This window comes from Panthera pardus, unplaced genomic scaffold (genome assembly GCF_024362965.1).
Source record: "Panthera pardus isolate Hobbes unplaced genomic scaffold, ASM2436296v1 HiC_scaffold_17, whole genome shotgun sequence".
Lineage (NCBI taxonomy): Eukaryota > Metazoa > Chordata > Mammalia > Carnivora > Felidae > Panthera > Panthera pardus.
Window position 1 is genome coordinate 123,957,546 of NW_026526732.1, and position 14,999 is coordinate 123,972,544.

At 43.7% G+C, this 14,999-nt stretch overlaps 1 protein-coding gene across 10 annotated transcripts in view; it reads left to right on the forward strand.

Moving 5' to 3' along the window:
* The first annotated feature begins 2,079 nt into the window (after nt 1–2,079).
* Nucleotides 2,080–14,999, forward strand: part of MAK (male germ cell associated kinase) — a 70,935-nt gene continuing 58,015 nt past the window's right edge. For 4 of the 10 annotated variants that reach the window (XM_019420124.2, XM_019420128.2, XM_019420129.2 and 1 more), the window contains exons 1-2: nt 2,197–2,350; nt 8,953–9,277. In XM_019420124.2, the coding sequence (XP_019275669.1) occupies nt 9,177–9,277 (101 nt within the window). In that variant the 5' untranslated portion in view covers nt 2,197–2,350; nt 8,953–9,176. The other 6 variants (XM_019420132.2, XM_019420135.2, XM_019420133.2 and 3 more) reach the window with 4 other exon arrangements.

A 14,999-nucleotide genomic window follows, 5' to 3' on the forward strand; every position in this document is an offset into this window, starting at 1 on the left:
CTGGCTCAATTTTTTGTTCATTTTTGTGATTCTGTATGCTTTCTTGTATGCTTTGCCTGCATAGCTATTCTACACTCAAGCTGATATCTCCAATGTCTGAAATCCTCAAAAGCCTAAATATATTATTGCTTTTTTTTGCTAATGTGCATTTAAGGAGCTCCGTTTTTCATGTGGCTATTGGCTGATAGTTTTGTGAAAAACCTGGACGCCTAAACTGAAGATGCTTTCTCCAGAGAAGGTTCATGTCTATTTCTTCTGGGACTTAGATGATGCTACTGCCCTGGGACCGCTTTGGCCCCTTCCCAGTTTCTCAGGTTGATTTTCTAGTGTCTGGTTCAGCTCAGCCCCATGGCCACTGGTCCACGGCTTCGTCTTCTTGTTGCTGTGCTGAAAGTGAATCTGCCTTCGGGCCAGTTTTGCCTTCACATATATTTACTGCTCCTAGTCGAGGATCAGGTACCTCTTAGAAGGAGTTGGGAGTGCTTGGTGATCTTCCATTCTTCCTACTGCAATGATGAGATAAAAGTTGTGTCTTAAGCATGATGTGTTGTTTCAAATCAAGAGGGCTCCTCAGAGGATCTAGTCTACCCTCCTGCCCTCTTCTTGTTTTCCTCCTTGCTTCTTCTTCTTTTTTTTTTTTAACCTACCTTTTGTCATTCTGAAATATCTTTTTTTTTTTTTTTTTCCGGAGATTCGCTACTTCTCTGAGTTTTCTTTTTCAGTCCTTCTCACTCCCTCACCTCCATTTCTCTACCCCACTCTTTCAAGTATGGGGTTTTCCAGAATGCCAATTCTCCTTCCTTCTCAGTTGATCTCATCTACACGCTTGGACTTCAGCTGTACTTCTAGCTCTGACATAACCCTAAATGATACATCTATATTTCAAATTACCCTCTCATAATCCCCATTTGGATTTTCCTCAAACTCAAAATTTTCAAAACTGGCTTTATGATCTCCCCCATATTCCACCTACAAATCTGCTTCTCTTCAACGTTTCTCCACTTTTGGACACCACTATCCACCACTCACCTAAGCCAGATGGTCCTGTTAATTTTAACTCCTAAATAGCCCTTGAATTCTCTTTCTCCTCTGTTCTTATCATCACTGCTGTAGTTAGATCTTCATGGTTACTTCCTGATGAGTTGCAATTGCCTCCTTTTCTTTCTCTTGCCTCCAGATTCACTGCTGAAATTTGCCTGACGGCAATGCTGCTTTTGTGATCTTTCTGAAATGCAGATATGAATGTGTCACTCATCTGTGGAAGATTCTTCATCGGTTCTCCCATTAATGCATGGTAAATCTTAGGTTTCATAACTGGGCATGTGAGACCTCCATGATCTAACTTAAAAAGCTTTTTACTTTCCTGCCTATTTTTCTTTAAGCTGCAAGAAGGCCGTGAGCATATCCATCTTGTTTACTTTGGCTAGTGCCAAGCCCAGGGCTAATAACCTCACAGATAATTACTAAATGGGTACATCACTGCCTCATCTCAAACCATCTGATTCATGGACCCTTTTTCCTAGCCAATCTGGACATTTTTTGCTATAACAAAAGTCTGCCCTCCTCGCACAACTGTAGGCTAATTACTATTTACTCTTTTATTCACACATTCATTAGTCTATCTTGGAATTACCACTAACACTGTAACTGATACATAGAAGGTTCTCTGGATGAATAAATGAAAACAAACTTAGAAGTGTGGCCTAGGAGGTAACACATACATGAAGCATTGACTAATATAAAGGACTACTCCAAGAGCAACTTTTCCCCCAGGTGGTATATGCATAAACCAATATAAGTACAGGCAACCTGTATCTTTCTCCTGCCCTTTCCAAGTCCGAGAACCAGATTTAATGAATCAAATTCTTTTCTGGAATGAATCCACACAAAACCAAGACAAAATAAAGGGCAAACCAACCTCCTACAAAGCACTGAAAAGGTAATCAAGACTTTCCCAAGCCCCAAATACAAATAGCAGAGAGCACTAGCTCCATAGGCACCGCTGTGCTGACGGAAGCCCCGCCCCAAGGGAGGCGGGGCCCGAAGTGCGGGGCGGGATTTGTCCGGATCGACCACGCCCTCTCTGGGCGGGGCGTAAGCAGGCGGGCAGCGCAGAAGCCCTCGCACCCCCGCGGTTTCCTAGGAGACGAAACACAAGGCGCCAGAGCTTCACAAGGGAGCCTACGAGGTGAGCCGCCGGTGCGGGCAGGTAATCCCTAGCGGGCTGCGGGGCTGCCACCCTCCGTCCGAGCCCAGCCCCAGCCTGTCCGGCGAGGCCTGCCCGGCATGTCCCCTCCGCGCCCTGTCCTACGAGGGCCAACCTCCGCCGAGAGAAGGGGCCTGGACACTGGTAGGGGGAGGGACGGCGGGGAGGAGGATCCGGGAGCGGGGGTGGAGCGGGAGGGGTCCTTCTGTGTCTGCTGCGATCCGTGCTCCCCAGGCCCCCCGGACCACTTTTCCGCGCTCCTCGACGGCGGGGAAGGTTCGGGGCGGGAGGATGACGGCGGGCATCCGTCGGTCTGAGGGACCCGGCCCCCAAACCTCTCCCTTAGGATCCCCCTACTCCCCCCCCCCTAACTCCCCCAGTCTCCACCCCCAGTCTGGAGGGGAAACTGCTTTCACGAGTGAGAAGCGGGATCGGGTCTCGGGAAGGCAGCCGAATTGAGTGCCGAACGACTAAAATTAAAAAGGAGGTAGAAAGAAACTGGGTCTAAATTCCGCCCTCATTCGTGCACCCCAAGGGACTCCCAGGTAAAAGCGGGATCCCGGCGCAGGGCCCCAGGACGGACCCCTTTCCCCGCACACCCGCAGGACCCCCGCCCCAGGAGGCTTTAAATCCCTGTCCGCGAAAAAGGACGAGACTCGGCTTAAAGAAAACTTTCTTCCTGCAGATACGATTTTCAAATTTAGGGACAGAGTCGGGGGCGGGGAAGGGGGGAGCAATAAAACTGATTTTAGGGGCTTGTAGTTTCCGTTCTCAAAGGGATTCATTATATTTAAGTGACCATTTTTAATGAGCAGACATCTGTCCCGAGGACAACGAAATTCTCATAGAGTCAGTTATGGGACTTCCTTCATTCAGAAAACTCATTTGGTCAAAGCAGCGGAGGAGGAGCGAGTTACTCTCCAGCCTTTTGGTTTTCCTCTGTGACCCCACCCCCCAGTTCACCGCGGCGACTGGGGAAGGGAGAAACTCCCCCTTCCTCCTCCACCCCCAGGCGGCCACTTAACTGCCCCAGCAAACCTGGCCTTGGGCAAGGATGCTCGATCTCCGCGTTGGGGTGGTTCTTTGTTTTGTTTAGTTTAATTTGGGAATACCTTGTGAATATTAGCACACGGCACGATTTTTTTTTTTTTTTTTTAACCCTGGCAGCTTTGTTTTCCCATTGTAAACCTCTCCTTTTAATTTCTGTAAATACGTGTCTTACTTTGAGATCTTTTCTTTTCCTTCCTGTTTTGCTCTTTAAACAAGTTCGTGATTTTTAAGACGTTATTATTTTTTTATTTTTTTTTTAAATATAAGTAATGCCAGCCTTGGAGTGATAGAATTACAGTAGGTTCGACAAAGACAAGTTTCAGACTTCCAAAGGTTATCTGTTCAGTGATTGGCAGACAAGTTTTACCCTCCATTTGCCCTCTATGTTAATCTTCTTTAATCCTATCTAAATCCCTGTTAGCTGGCAGAAGCTCCTGAGAATACGGCTTAAGTTTACAGTAATTGTACACTTAAATAACAATACGAAAACTATAATGGGAGAGAAATTATAAGGGTATTTACTTAATGTAGGTCTGTAATTGGGCCTCTAAGTCTTTTTCTTTAAATCAAAATATAAGGTTTGCTTAGCCATAGAAAGTCACTAAATATCATAGCCTTATTGTAAAAAATTCCAAGTTCCTAACAGTTCTGTTAAATAAGGATCATAGTTGTATTACATTTACTTGTGTTCTGCCTCGCTGTGTATATCTACATACATATGGAAATATATACACAGTTTAACCCTTGAACAACACAGGGATTAGGGGTGTGAGCCCCCAACAGTCGAAAATTCTAGTATAACTGTTGAATCCCCCAAAACCTAACAGTCCGCTGTTGACAGAAACCTTACTGGTAACATAAAGAGTTAATCAACACATAGGTTGTACGTTATATGTATTGTGTGCTGTATTCTTCCAATAAAGTAAACGAGAGAAAGGAAATCATTATCAAGAAAATCATAAAGAAAATACATTTACAGCACTCTATGGTATTGATCAGAAACAAATCTGCATGTAAGTAGACTTGTGCAGTTGAAATGTGTGTGTTCAAGAGCCAACCCTACAGATGGAAATATTCACATACATAAGATGTCGTGTTGATACATCTCTGTCTTGCAGGATTAGTCTTCTATAGATGAACATAGAAGAATAAATGTAACCTACGGAGAAATATTATTGTGTGTGAACTGGGGACCATAGGCAATGTATGTTTCTTAAGTTATATCTATTGGTTTTGACTAGTAATTCGTTTAGGACCTTACTACGCTACACCGATGAAAGCAGTTGTTTACGTGCTATCAGTCAGTAGATACATGGGGGAAATTATTTTAAAAAACAAGAAAAACCTTTCGCCTTGATATCTGTGCCTCTTTCCATTAGGCCATTGTCTTTGTATTTTCAGGGAAGATAAGGGGACAGCTGGAATGGTCAGCCTCTAACTCTGGAGAACTATTTATTTTCCAATTCAAATGACCCAAAGAGGCCTTTCTAAAATTTTATGTAAAGGTTAAGCAGGGCTCAAACTGGACAGAGGCTCTGAGAGCCACCAATCAGACCTTTTGAAAATCGATGTGATATCCATAATCTTCGTCACCCACCCCATGGCTGGGAAATGGCCAAGTCCCTTGTTCATTCTTCCCTGAATGTAAGCAGACCCTATGGGATAGCCACCTTCACTTGAAATAAACTGTTCCCAGGGCCGCCAGGGTGGCTCAGTTGGTTAAGTGTCCGACTCTTGATTTGTGCTCAGGTCATGATGTCACCATCGGTGAGATCGAGCCCCATGTCGGGCTCCATGCTATCTGCTTGGGATTCTCTCTCTCTCCCTCTCTGCCCCTTGTCCCACGTGTATGTGCTCTGTCTCTCAAAAAAAACAAAAACAACAACAACCCCCCCCCCCCACAGAACCAAAACAAACAAACAAACTGTGTTTCTAGTGTTTATTTGGAACACTAGATGTGGATGGTTAGGCTTGGAATCCAGTTTCTATAGCTTCCATTCCAAAAACGGTTGGGGTTTCCAGGCCAGTGCAGAAAGTCATCAATGAGTGAATGATCTGTAATGCTAATAACACCGGTGATGGTGGTGCTGGTTGGTCTTAACAGTGGAAGACAAAGGAAAGGAAAGATTAATTCCACTTTTGGGGGTTAAGTCACCGCGAGGGAGAATTTTAACTATTGTTTCTTGCACACTCTCACCTCTGCTTTTCTGTTCCTACCCGGGCAGCTCCCTCTTTCATTCCCTGCTCACGCAATATGTCCTTTTCCAGAATTGCCTACGTTACTTCCTGCCCATCAGACCTTTGGTGCTTGTCCTCAGTGAGGTATTAACATGAAAGAAAAGATGATGCTATCATCCCATTGAATTTCTGAAGTAAGAAATTCATTCTCATAAGGGAGCTCCACTTAGACTGTCTTCCTCCTGAACTCCTACTTTCTTTTCCTTCACTGTTTCTGGCCTGTTATTTTCCAGTGTCCTTCCGAGCATGGGGCCAGATGCAGGCTCGGGGTCTAGTAGGGTAGAGAGCACCACTAGCAATTTCCATTCAGTAGCATCTGGATGTTTTAGGGTAAGGAACTGGGTTAGGAATCTTCGGGTGGAGGTGGGGGTGGGCAGCTTTCATTGTGGGGCAGAGTCTGCATGGTTTTGAGGCAAAGAGGGGCAGGGGTGGTTCCTTGAGCTGCAACAGTGATTGTAAAAGCCAGTAAGAACGGGTTGTTTAGAAGTTGGGGACCACCCTACAAAGAACAAACAGCCTCAAGCCTAATGCAGTTACTAGACTGACTCCATCTTTGATTCTCTGATTATAGACACATTATTTTATAGATTACAATCCTACTGATACAATGGATATATTCTCTACATTGTTACTCAACCAGAAGGATCAGTCAACTTACAGAGAACACTTTTCCTTAAAATAGAAGTGTATGTCTTCTTAAATAAGGTAACTAGAAAAGGTGTCAAGCAACATAACATGTTGATAATGAACTGCAAAATGCTGATTTAATAAAATTCTAAATGATAAGAATAAATACATTTTAGTCCACGTTTTGTTCAATCATAGCACATGGTACAAAACAAACAACCCAGGAGCTCCCAGCTGGCTCAGTCAGAAGAGCATGTGACTCTTGATCTCGGCATTGTGAGTTCGAGCCCCATGTTGGGAATAGAGATTGCTTAAAAATAAAATCTTAAAAAAAAAAAAGATCTTTCAAATATAAATTTCCTTATACAGATAAAGGAAAAATCAAGAAAAGCAAATACATGTTTGTGTCAGGAATTGTGCAGGAGTGTTCACTCTATATTAATGCCATAATTTTTTTTTTTTATTTGAGAGAAAGAGTGGGAGTGAGGGAGAGGGGCAGAGAGAGAGAGAGAGAGAGAGAGAATCTCAAGCAGGCTCTAGGCTCAGCACAGAGCCTGACATGGGGCTCAATTCCATGACCCTGGGATCATGTCCAGAGCTGAAATCAAGAGTCAGATACCCAACCGACTGAACCACCCAGGCTCCCCTAATGCCTTAGTATTTCGAATCCATGTATAGTATAATGTAAAGACCACTTACAAAAAACTTCATTTTTAGGCCAATGGGGAGTCATTTATTGGCATCCATTAAGCCCAGTAGCTCAGACTTAAGCTGAGGAAGGACCTCTAAGTAGATATGGAATCTACCACTACTGCTGTGATCTCTTTTTTAAGATCCTGGCTTCAGAGTTAGCACAACCTACATTAATTCGCACGTGACTTTGAAGGGGTTATGATCTACATGAAGTAAAATAAATGGTAAACAAATACACACTCCCTGTCATTAAAAAGCCCCCCAGGGTTCTTCCCACATTTCCTGTGGACAAATACATTCCTGTCTTGGGAAACAACACCATTTTATTGTCCTTCCCTGCACATATTTGTCTCTTTTTCCCGAAAGTCTTCTTTTGGAAGCCTTGGGTACTTTGCCAACTACGACATGTCTCTGTGGGTCCTAAACTTCTGCACATAATAGAGAAATGATTCCTATGATTTTATTTGGTGGAAATGAAACAGTGTTACAGTGAAAGAAAAGTCATCTTTGAATGAAGCACCGAATTGTAACAGGCATTTTAACACCAACTATTTTATTTTTTTTTATTTAAAAAAAAATTTTTTTTTTAACGTTTATTTATTTTTGAGACAGAGAGAGACAGAGCATGAACAGGGGAGGGTCAGAGAGAGGGAGACACAGAATCTGAAACAGGCTCCGGGTTCTGAGCTGTCAGCACAGAGCCCGACGTGGGGCTTGAACTCACGGACCGCAAGATCATGACCTGAGCCGAAGTCGGCCGCTTAACCGACTGAGCCACCCAGGCGCCCCAACACCAACTATTTTAATGGTGCCAAGCATTTTATTATCATCTGCAACTAAGCATATAACATTCTGTATAACAGAATGACAGATTTTTAAAACATGTTTATTTATTTTGAGAGAGAGAGAGAGAAAGAGCACAAGTTGGGGAAGGCCAAAGGGTCACAGAGAATCCCCAGCAGGCTCTGTGCTCTCAGCAAGGAGCCCTACACAGGGCTCGGACCCACAACCCATGAGATTAGGACTGGAGCTGAAATCAAAAGTCAGATGCTTAGGGGCGCCTGGGTGGCTTGGTTAAGCGTCCAACTTCAGCTCAGGTCATGATCTCATGGTCCGTGAATTCAAGCCCTGCATCGGGCTCTGTGCTGACCGCTCAGAGCCTGGAGCCTGTTTCGGATTCTGTGTCTCCCTCTCTCTCTGACCCTCCCCCGTTCATGCTCTGTCTGTCTCTGTCTCAAAAATAAATAAATGTTAAAAAAAATTTTTTTTTAAAAAAGTCAGATCCTTAACCAACTGAGCCACTCAGGCGCCCCCAAAATGAAAACTTTTTAAATAAATTTGTAACAATGTCATGCCATTATAGCCTTCATTTATTTTAGTGGGTGTACTTTTCAGATATTTTTCTACAGCTAGATTAAGATGCTGTTTGGGAAGTGTTACATAACATATGGTATATTCACCATACGACTTAAAAAAAATTTTTTTTAATGTTTCTTTATTTTTGAGAGAGACAGAGATAGAATGCAAGTGGGTTAGGGGCAGAGAGAGAGGGAGACACACAATCCGAAGCAGGCTCCGAGCTGACCCCAGCACAGAGCCCGATGCCAGGCTCGAACCCACGAGCTGGGAGATCATGGCCCGAGCCGAAGTCAGACGCTCAACCGACTGAGCCACCCAGGCGCCCCAACCATATGACTTTTCTAAAATGTGCAGATTCCTGGATTCCGAGTACAGCTGGCCCAGGAGTTTCACATAAGGGATCATGGGCCAAGTAAATGTGATGCAAAAACTGATTCAAAGAATGGATATAGAATAGATGGTGATTTTCCAGTGCCTGATTTAGAATAATATAGGTTATATTCAGTATAAAAGGAATCCTACAAATTCAACCAGTATTTACTGAATATTCATGGGATAAATAACACAGTGCGATGTAAATGAAGATTTCATAAATGAGTATTACCAGTCTGCTTCCGCAAACTCCATTCCACATCGCACAAAGGACTGACTGACAAATGGTTAGCATACTGGCATACATATTATAATTCTTCCCCGTGCTTAGGTTACCAGGAGATGTTTGAAGAAATTCCTTAATGAAAATTCCTTTTATTCATCTTGTTGTTTTCTTTCTTCTCGAGGGTGTTCGTAAGAATGAAAGCACCGTTTCCTTGACAGATTCCTTATTGCTGTACTTCATGAACCTACGTAATCTTGGGCAAGAGCCTGTGTTTAACGATGACACAGCTGTCACCAGTGTAGCAACAACAGTCCAAGGGAAGAAGACGGATAAGGAAGCACTTACGTTTATATTCAACAAGGGAGTCGTCTCAGTCAACAAGTTGTGTTGCATTATTTTTCCGAGATGAACCGATATACAACCATGAGACAGCTGGGGGACGGCACGTATGGAAGCGTTCTGATGGGCAAGAGTAACGAATCTGGGGAGCTGGTGGCCATCAAAAGGTACCGTGCGCGACGCGGCCGACTTTGAGCGTCCGATCTTCCTTTGCCCTTTCTTTAGAGACAGGCCTAGCTCGGACCCCATGCTTGTTTGGCTAATGCGGACTGCCGTTCTGGAGAAACACTGCCAAACGGGATTCCCCACGCACGTTGTTTCAGTTTTCTGGTTTGTCCGGCTACATTAATGATCGAAAAATATAAGTGCTCTGCTTTCTATGCCTGAGAAATATGAACTGAAACTGAAGGCAATGTTTGCAAAGTTTTTAGAATTTAAAGTTGAGTACAGAGTAGACCATATGATTGCTTTCAGTTAATAGGCCTTGAAAGATGGTATTCATAGGACCAGTCGAGTTCTGAATGGCGTATGGTATTTTCCTAAGCTTACCAATGAAATAGAATTAACTATTATTAACTTAATCATCTTCTTTTTTTTTTTATTTATTGATTTGGTGGGGTGGGGGCAGGGTCAGAGAGAGAGACGGGATCCCCAGCAGGCTCTTACGCTGTCAGCACAGAGCTGGATGCGGGGCTCGAACCCATGAACCGTGAGATCATGATCTGAACTGAAGTCAAGAGTTGGACGCTCTAAAGGCCTTTCTTTAGAGACAGGCCTAGCTCAGACCCCATGCTTGTTTGGCTAATGCGGACTGCCGTTCTGGAGAAACACTGCCAAACGGGATTCCCCACGCACGTTGTTTCAGTTTTCTGGTTTGTCCGGCTACATTAATGATTGAAAAATATAAGTGCTCTGCTTTCTATGCCTGAGAAATATGAACTGAAACTGAAGGCCCGACTGAGCCACCGAGGCGCCCCAACTTACTTACCTTCTTAAACTATCGTATTTCGTATCTATTATACGTAAAAAAAGTTACTCCAAAGCTTAGTGACTTAAAACAAGAACAAACCTTTATTAATTCACACTGTGTGGGTCCGGAGTTTCGGGGGAGCTTAGCTGGACGGTTCTGGCTCCAGGTGTCTCATGAGTCACAGTCATCCGAAGGCTGGAGTGGGACCGAGCGTCCATTTCGAAGGTGGCTCACTAGATGAGATTGCTAGGGCTGCTATAAAGAAGGAGCACAGACCGAGCATCTGAAACAGCAGGTTGCCTTCTTCACAGCTCTGGAGGCTGGAAGTCAGAGATGAGGGCGTCAGCCGAGTTGGTTTCTTCCGTTGCCTCTTCCGTTGCCGAGGAGGCTCCCAGATGGCCGTGTTCTCCCTGTGTCCTCTCAAGGTGTCCTAATCTCCTTATAAGGACACTAGTAATATCAGATTAGGACCCACCCTAAAGACCTCACGTAACCTTAATTAATTCGTTCAAGTCTGTCTTTTAATCACACTCAGTTCCTGGGAGTTAGAACTTCAACGTGGATTTGGTGGGGGGAAATGTAGCCAATAAATAGGCTGCTGTAACAAAGCGGAAGCCACAGACTGTGCGGCTGAAATGAGAGAAATGTACAGATTTTCAGTTCTGGAGGCTGGAAGTCTAAAATCAAGGTGTCAGAAGGCTTGGCTCCTTCTGAGGGCCATGAAGGAAGGATCTGTTCGAGGTCCCTCTCGTTGCCTTCTAGATGGCATTTTCTCCCTGTCTGTCTTTCACATGATCTTCCTTCCGTGCATATCTCTGTGTGCAAATTTCCCCCTTTTGTAAGAACACCAGTCACACTGGAATAAGTTCCACCCTAATAACTTCATTTTACCCTCACTGCCACTGTAAAGGCCCGTTTCCAAATCAAGTCACAGTCTGAGGTGCTGGGGGTTAGGACTTTAGCATATGGGTTTGTGTGCAGGGGTGGGCACAGTTTAGCCCAGAACACTCACTCACTGGCTGAGAAGTGGCCTCTTCACATGGGCCTCCACAGAGGGTTGCTTGAATATTCTCATGACGTGGCCGTCGCCTTCCTTCAGAACGAGTCTTGGAGACCAATTGCCAAATCAGCCAAGTGATGGCAATCTAAAATTTAAATGCTTTAACAAATGCTTATCAAGCGTTAAAAACTCTAAAATGTCATGATCGAAAACATTACATGTTTAAGGAAATAGTTTTATAAAATACTGACAGTAGCCATTATTATCAAATAAATGTACAATGTACCATAACTGAAATGAAATGTTTATGAGTGGGCTTAGTAAAATTCAATACCCATTCATGACTGGGAAAAAAAACAAAACAAAAAAACAACAAAAAAAACCTCTTAGCAAATAGGAATAAAAAGAAACTTCCCTAACTTGATAAGACTTATATGCTGCATCATCTTTATGTCAAAATATCAGAAGTATTGCCAGTAGAGTTGGTTTTAAAGCCAGACTGCTTGCCATATTTCTACTAATTAAGATTGCATTGGTGATCTAATTAATTAATGCAATAAGAGAAAAAAAAAGGGGGGATAAGTATTAGCCAAAATGAGATGAAATCATCCCTATTTGTAGATTAAATAATTGTATGCACTCACACAAATACTTCATTATATGTAAATTTATATATAAAATGTTTTGAAAGACCTGGAAAGCAACACATACAACTCACGAAAGCTGTGGCCTCTGGGAAGTGGGTAAAAAATGAGGAAGGAGATGAGGTCCGGTGGAATCATGCAACATTATTACCGGTGTTGGTTTTATTTTACAAAATGCTCATCGTGTCTTGTGGGTGGCAAAATCACGTGTGTGTTTCACGGTCCCATTTCGTAAAATAGGAACGAGGCCTCACCTGCAGAGAGCTGAGTAGAGCCTTGAAAGCACTGAGGCGTCTAAAACTGTAAGAAGTCAAATTCATTTGAGGGCTGAGAAGAGGCCATATGCATATAATTTAGGAATGCTTTGGTGTATGAAATTAAAAAAAAAAAACCTAACCAAATAACTTAAACAGGCATTTAACTTAACAAGTAACTTAGAGATTTATTTCTCTCACATAATAAAAAGTCTGGAGGTAGGCAGCCCAGGGCTAGTACCTTGTAAGGTCACCACCTTACAAGACCTAAGTTTTTCATAGACCTAAGTTTTCATAGACCTAAGTTCTGTTGTCTTCAGAAAATAGGCGCCTCACCTCCATCCAGAAGACCTCTGGTTACTTCTCATTGGCCGGAAGCGTGTCACATAGAGCACCCGGCTATTCGGGAGGGAGGCTGGGAAGCTGAGTACTTCGCTGAGCATTTTGTACCCTGAGCTGTGTTAGTAAAGAGGAAGGAAAGAGCGGCTTTTCGATAGTCAACTCACAATGTCTGCTGCTTTCAGTATCTACCATGTGCTAGACCGTGTTCCTAACTTAAGTAAGGACACAGCAAAAACAAATGAGAAGGAGGAGGAGTCATGTGGAAGGCTTGAGAAAAAGTTAAATGTCCATTCAGCACATTAATTGTTAAGCTCCCACCACACTGGTGCTCAGGCCGAAATGGGAATGAGATAGATGAGTTACAATGTAAGTGAGGAAAACCAACGGATTGGACAAATTATGACATAAAATATGGTAAGTCCTCTGATGGGGGAATAACGGGTCCCAGGGGAGCACAGAGAAGTGATGCTGGAGAAATGTGCTGGAAGCTTCCCGTAGAAAGTGAGATCTCAAGAGTGAGGGGAAAAAAAATACCAAGAAAAAGAGGAGGGAGAAGAATGCTCTAAGCAGCAAGGATAATATGTATGATGGCCGGGAGGCAAGAGAATAGGAAGGTTTGCGTGGGCTGCATAGCTGAAAGAAGGGTAGGTGGCCCGAGTGTAGGTTCTGAGTGCGGCAGAGGAGGGTCATGAGGCTAAAGGGTGAAGTCACAAAGCCAGGGCAATGAGTTCGTGTAGCTTGACTAGAAGGCGATGAAGGATTTTAAGCAGGAGAGTCGATACGATCCAGTACTGCTGTAGAATGGTCCCTTTGGCAAAAGAGCGGATACCTGATCAAAGGGGTCAAGGCTGGACATGAGGTGACCAGTCAGGAGGCTGGTGTAGTCCTCGTGGTTAGAGGTGGTGGTGACCTGATCTAGGAAGATAGCATTGGGTATGGACAGAAGCGGAAGCACTCAAGAGACATTTAGGAGCCAGGCTCTGTAGAAACTGGTGACTGGGCATGGCGGAAAGGAGGAAAGCATGTGGAAGAGTCCGGGCTCACTCCTGGGCTTCTTGCTGAAATGCCTAGTGATGGTGCCGTTCTCCACGACAGGGGAAATCACAGGCTTAGCGGTAAAGCTGGGTTCACTTGTGGACATAATAGCTTTAAGGTGCTTATAGGTAACTGAATATTTGCATTCAAAACAGGTCTGGGCTAGGAGCACCTGGATGGCTCAGTCACTTGAGCATCTGACTTCAGCTCAGATCATGATCTCATGGTCCGGGAGTTCAAGCCCCGTGTCGGGCTTTGTGCTGACAGCTCAGAGCCTGGATCCTGCTTCAGATTCTGTGTCTCCCTCTCTCTCTGACCCTCCCCCGTTCATGCTCTCTCAAAAATAAATAAACATTAAAAAAAATTTTACATCTTATTGGCTAGAAATGGATCACATGTATTATGGATCACCTTGTATTATCTGCTGCCATTTAAGAAAAAAAAACTGCAACACCATTCATTCTTGTGGTTAGCAGTAAGATCCTCTTATCTCATTAAATTTAAACTATTTATTAAACTCTCTACTTTTTAAGGACTTGAAAGGCAATTCTATTTCTGACGGTCTCCTGTTTGGGGGATAGTTCCTCATGAGCCCATCTGTGAGCACAGAAATTCATCCATTCATGTAGTAAATATTTATTGAGCACTTACTGTATGCCAAAAAACTGATCTAGGCATGTGGGGGTGTCCCCAAGGAGCTTACATTTGAGGAGAGGGGAGGACTCAACATCATAAGTAAGTATTCGACAGTATGTTAGAGGTGATAATAAGTGCTATGGAGAAAAAGCAGAGTAGGAGCAGTAACCTAGCAATAGTACTATCCTTTTCTTAAGAGGATGAGTTGGGCTGGGGCACCTGGGTGGCTCAGTCGGTTTAGCATCCGACTCTTGGTTTTGGCTCAGGTCATGAGCTCACGGTTTGTGAATTCAAGCCCCACATCAGGCTCTGTGCTGACAGTGCAGAGCCTGCTTGGGATTCTCTTCTCTCTCCCTCTCTCAGCCTCTCCCCTGCTTGCATGTGCTCTCTCTCTCTCAAAATAAATAAACTTAAAAAAAAAAAAAGATGACTAGTTGGGAATAGATGATTAGTTGGGCATAGCACCTTAATGAGTATAAATGAAATTCTGATTCACTAAGGATATTTTAGAAATAATAGCAGTGATGCCATTCATGTCTTATTGTCGCTGATCACAGATATTGGCAAAAACAAGACCATCCAGTATTTACTGAGTGCTGAACGAAGCAGTTTACAATAACCTTTTCATATGCAGTGGTTTCTACTTTGTAGCTACAGAATTTGAGGCACAGAATCGTCAATGGGCAATCTGTACAAGGTCACACGATCCATAAGCCACTGAGCAAGGATCTGAATCCAGCAGGGCAATGCCACAGCCCATGTTCTTAAAAAAAAATTTTTTTTCATTTTATTTATTTTAGAGAGAGAGAGACAGAGACAGAGAGAGAGAGAGTGCACAAGCAAGAGAGAGGGGCAGAGAGAGAGGGAGAGAGAATCTTAAGCAGGGTGTGCATTCAGCACAGAGCCTGATGTGGGCTCAGTCCTACAACCCTGGGATATGTAGAGATTATACCTGAGCCAAAATCAAGAGTCTGACGCTCAACCGACTTAGCCACCCAGATACCCCAC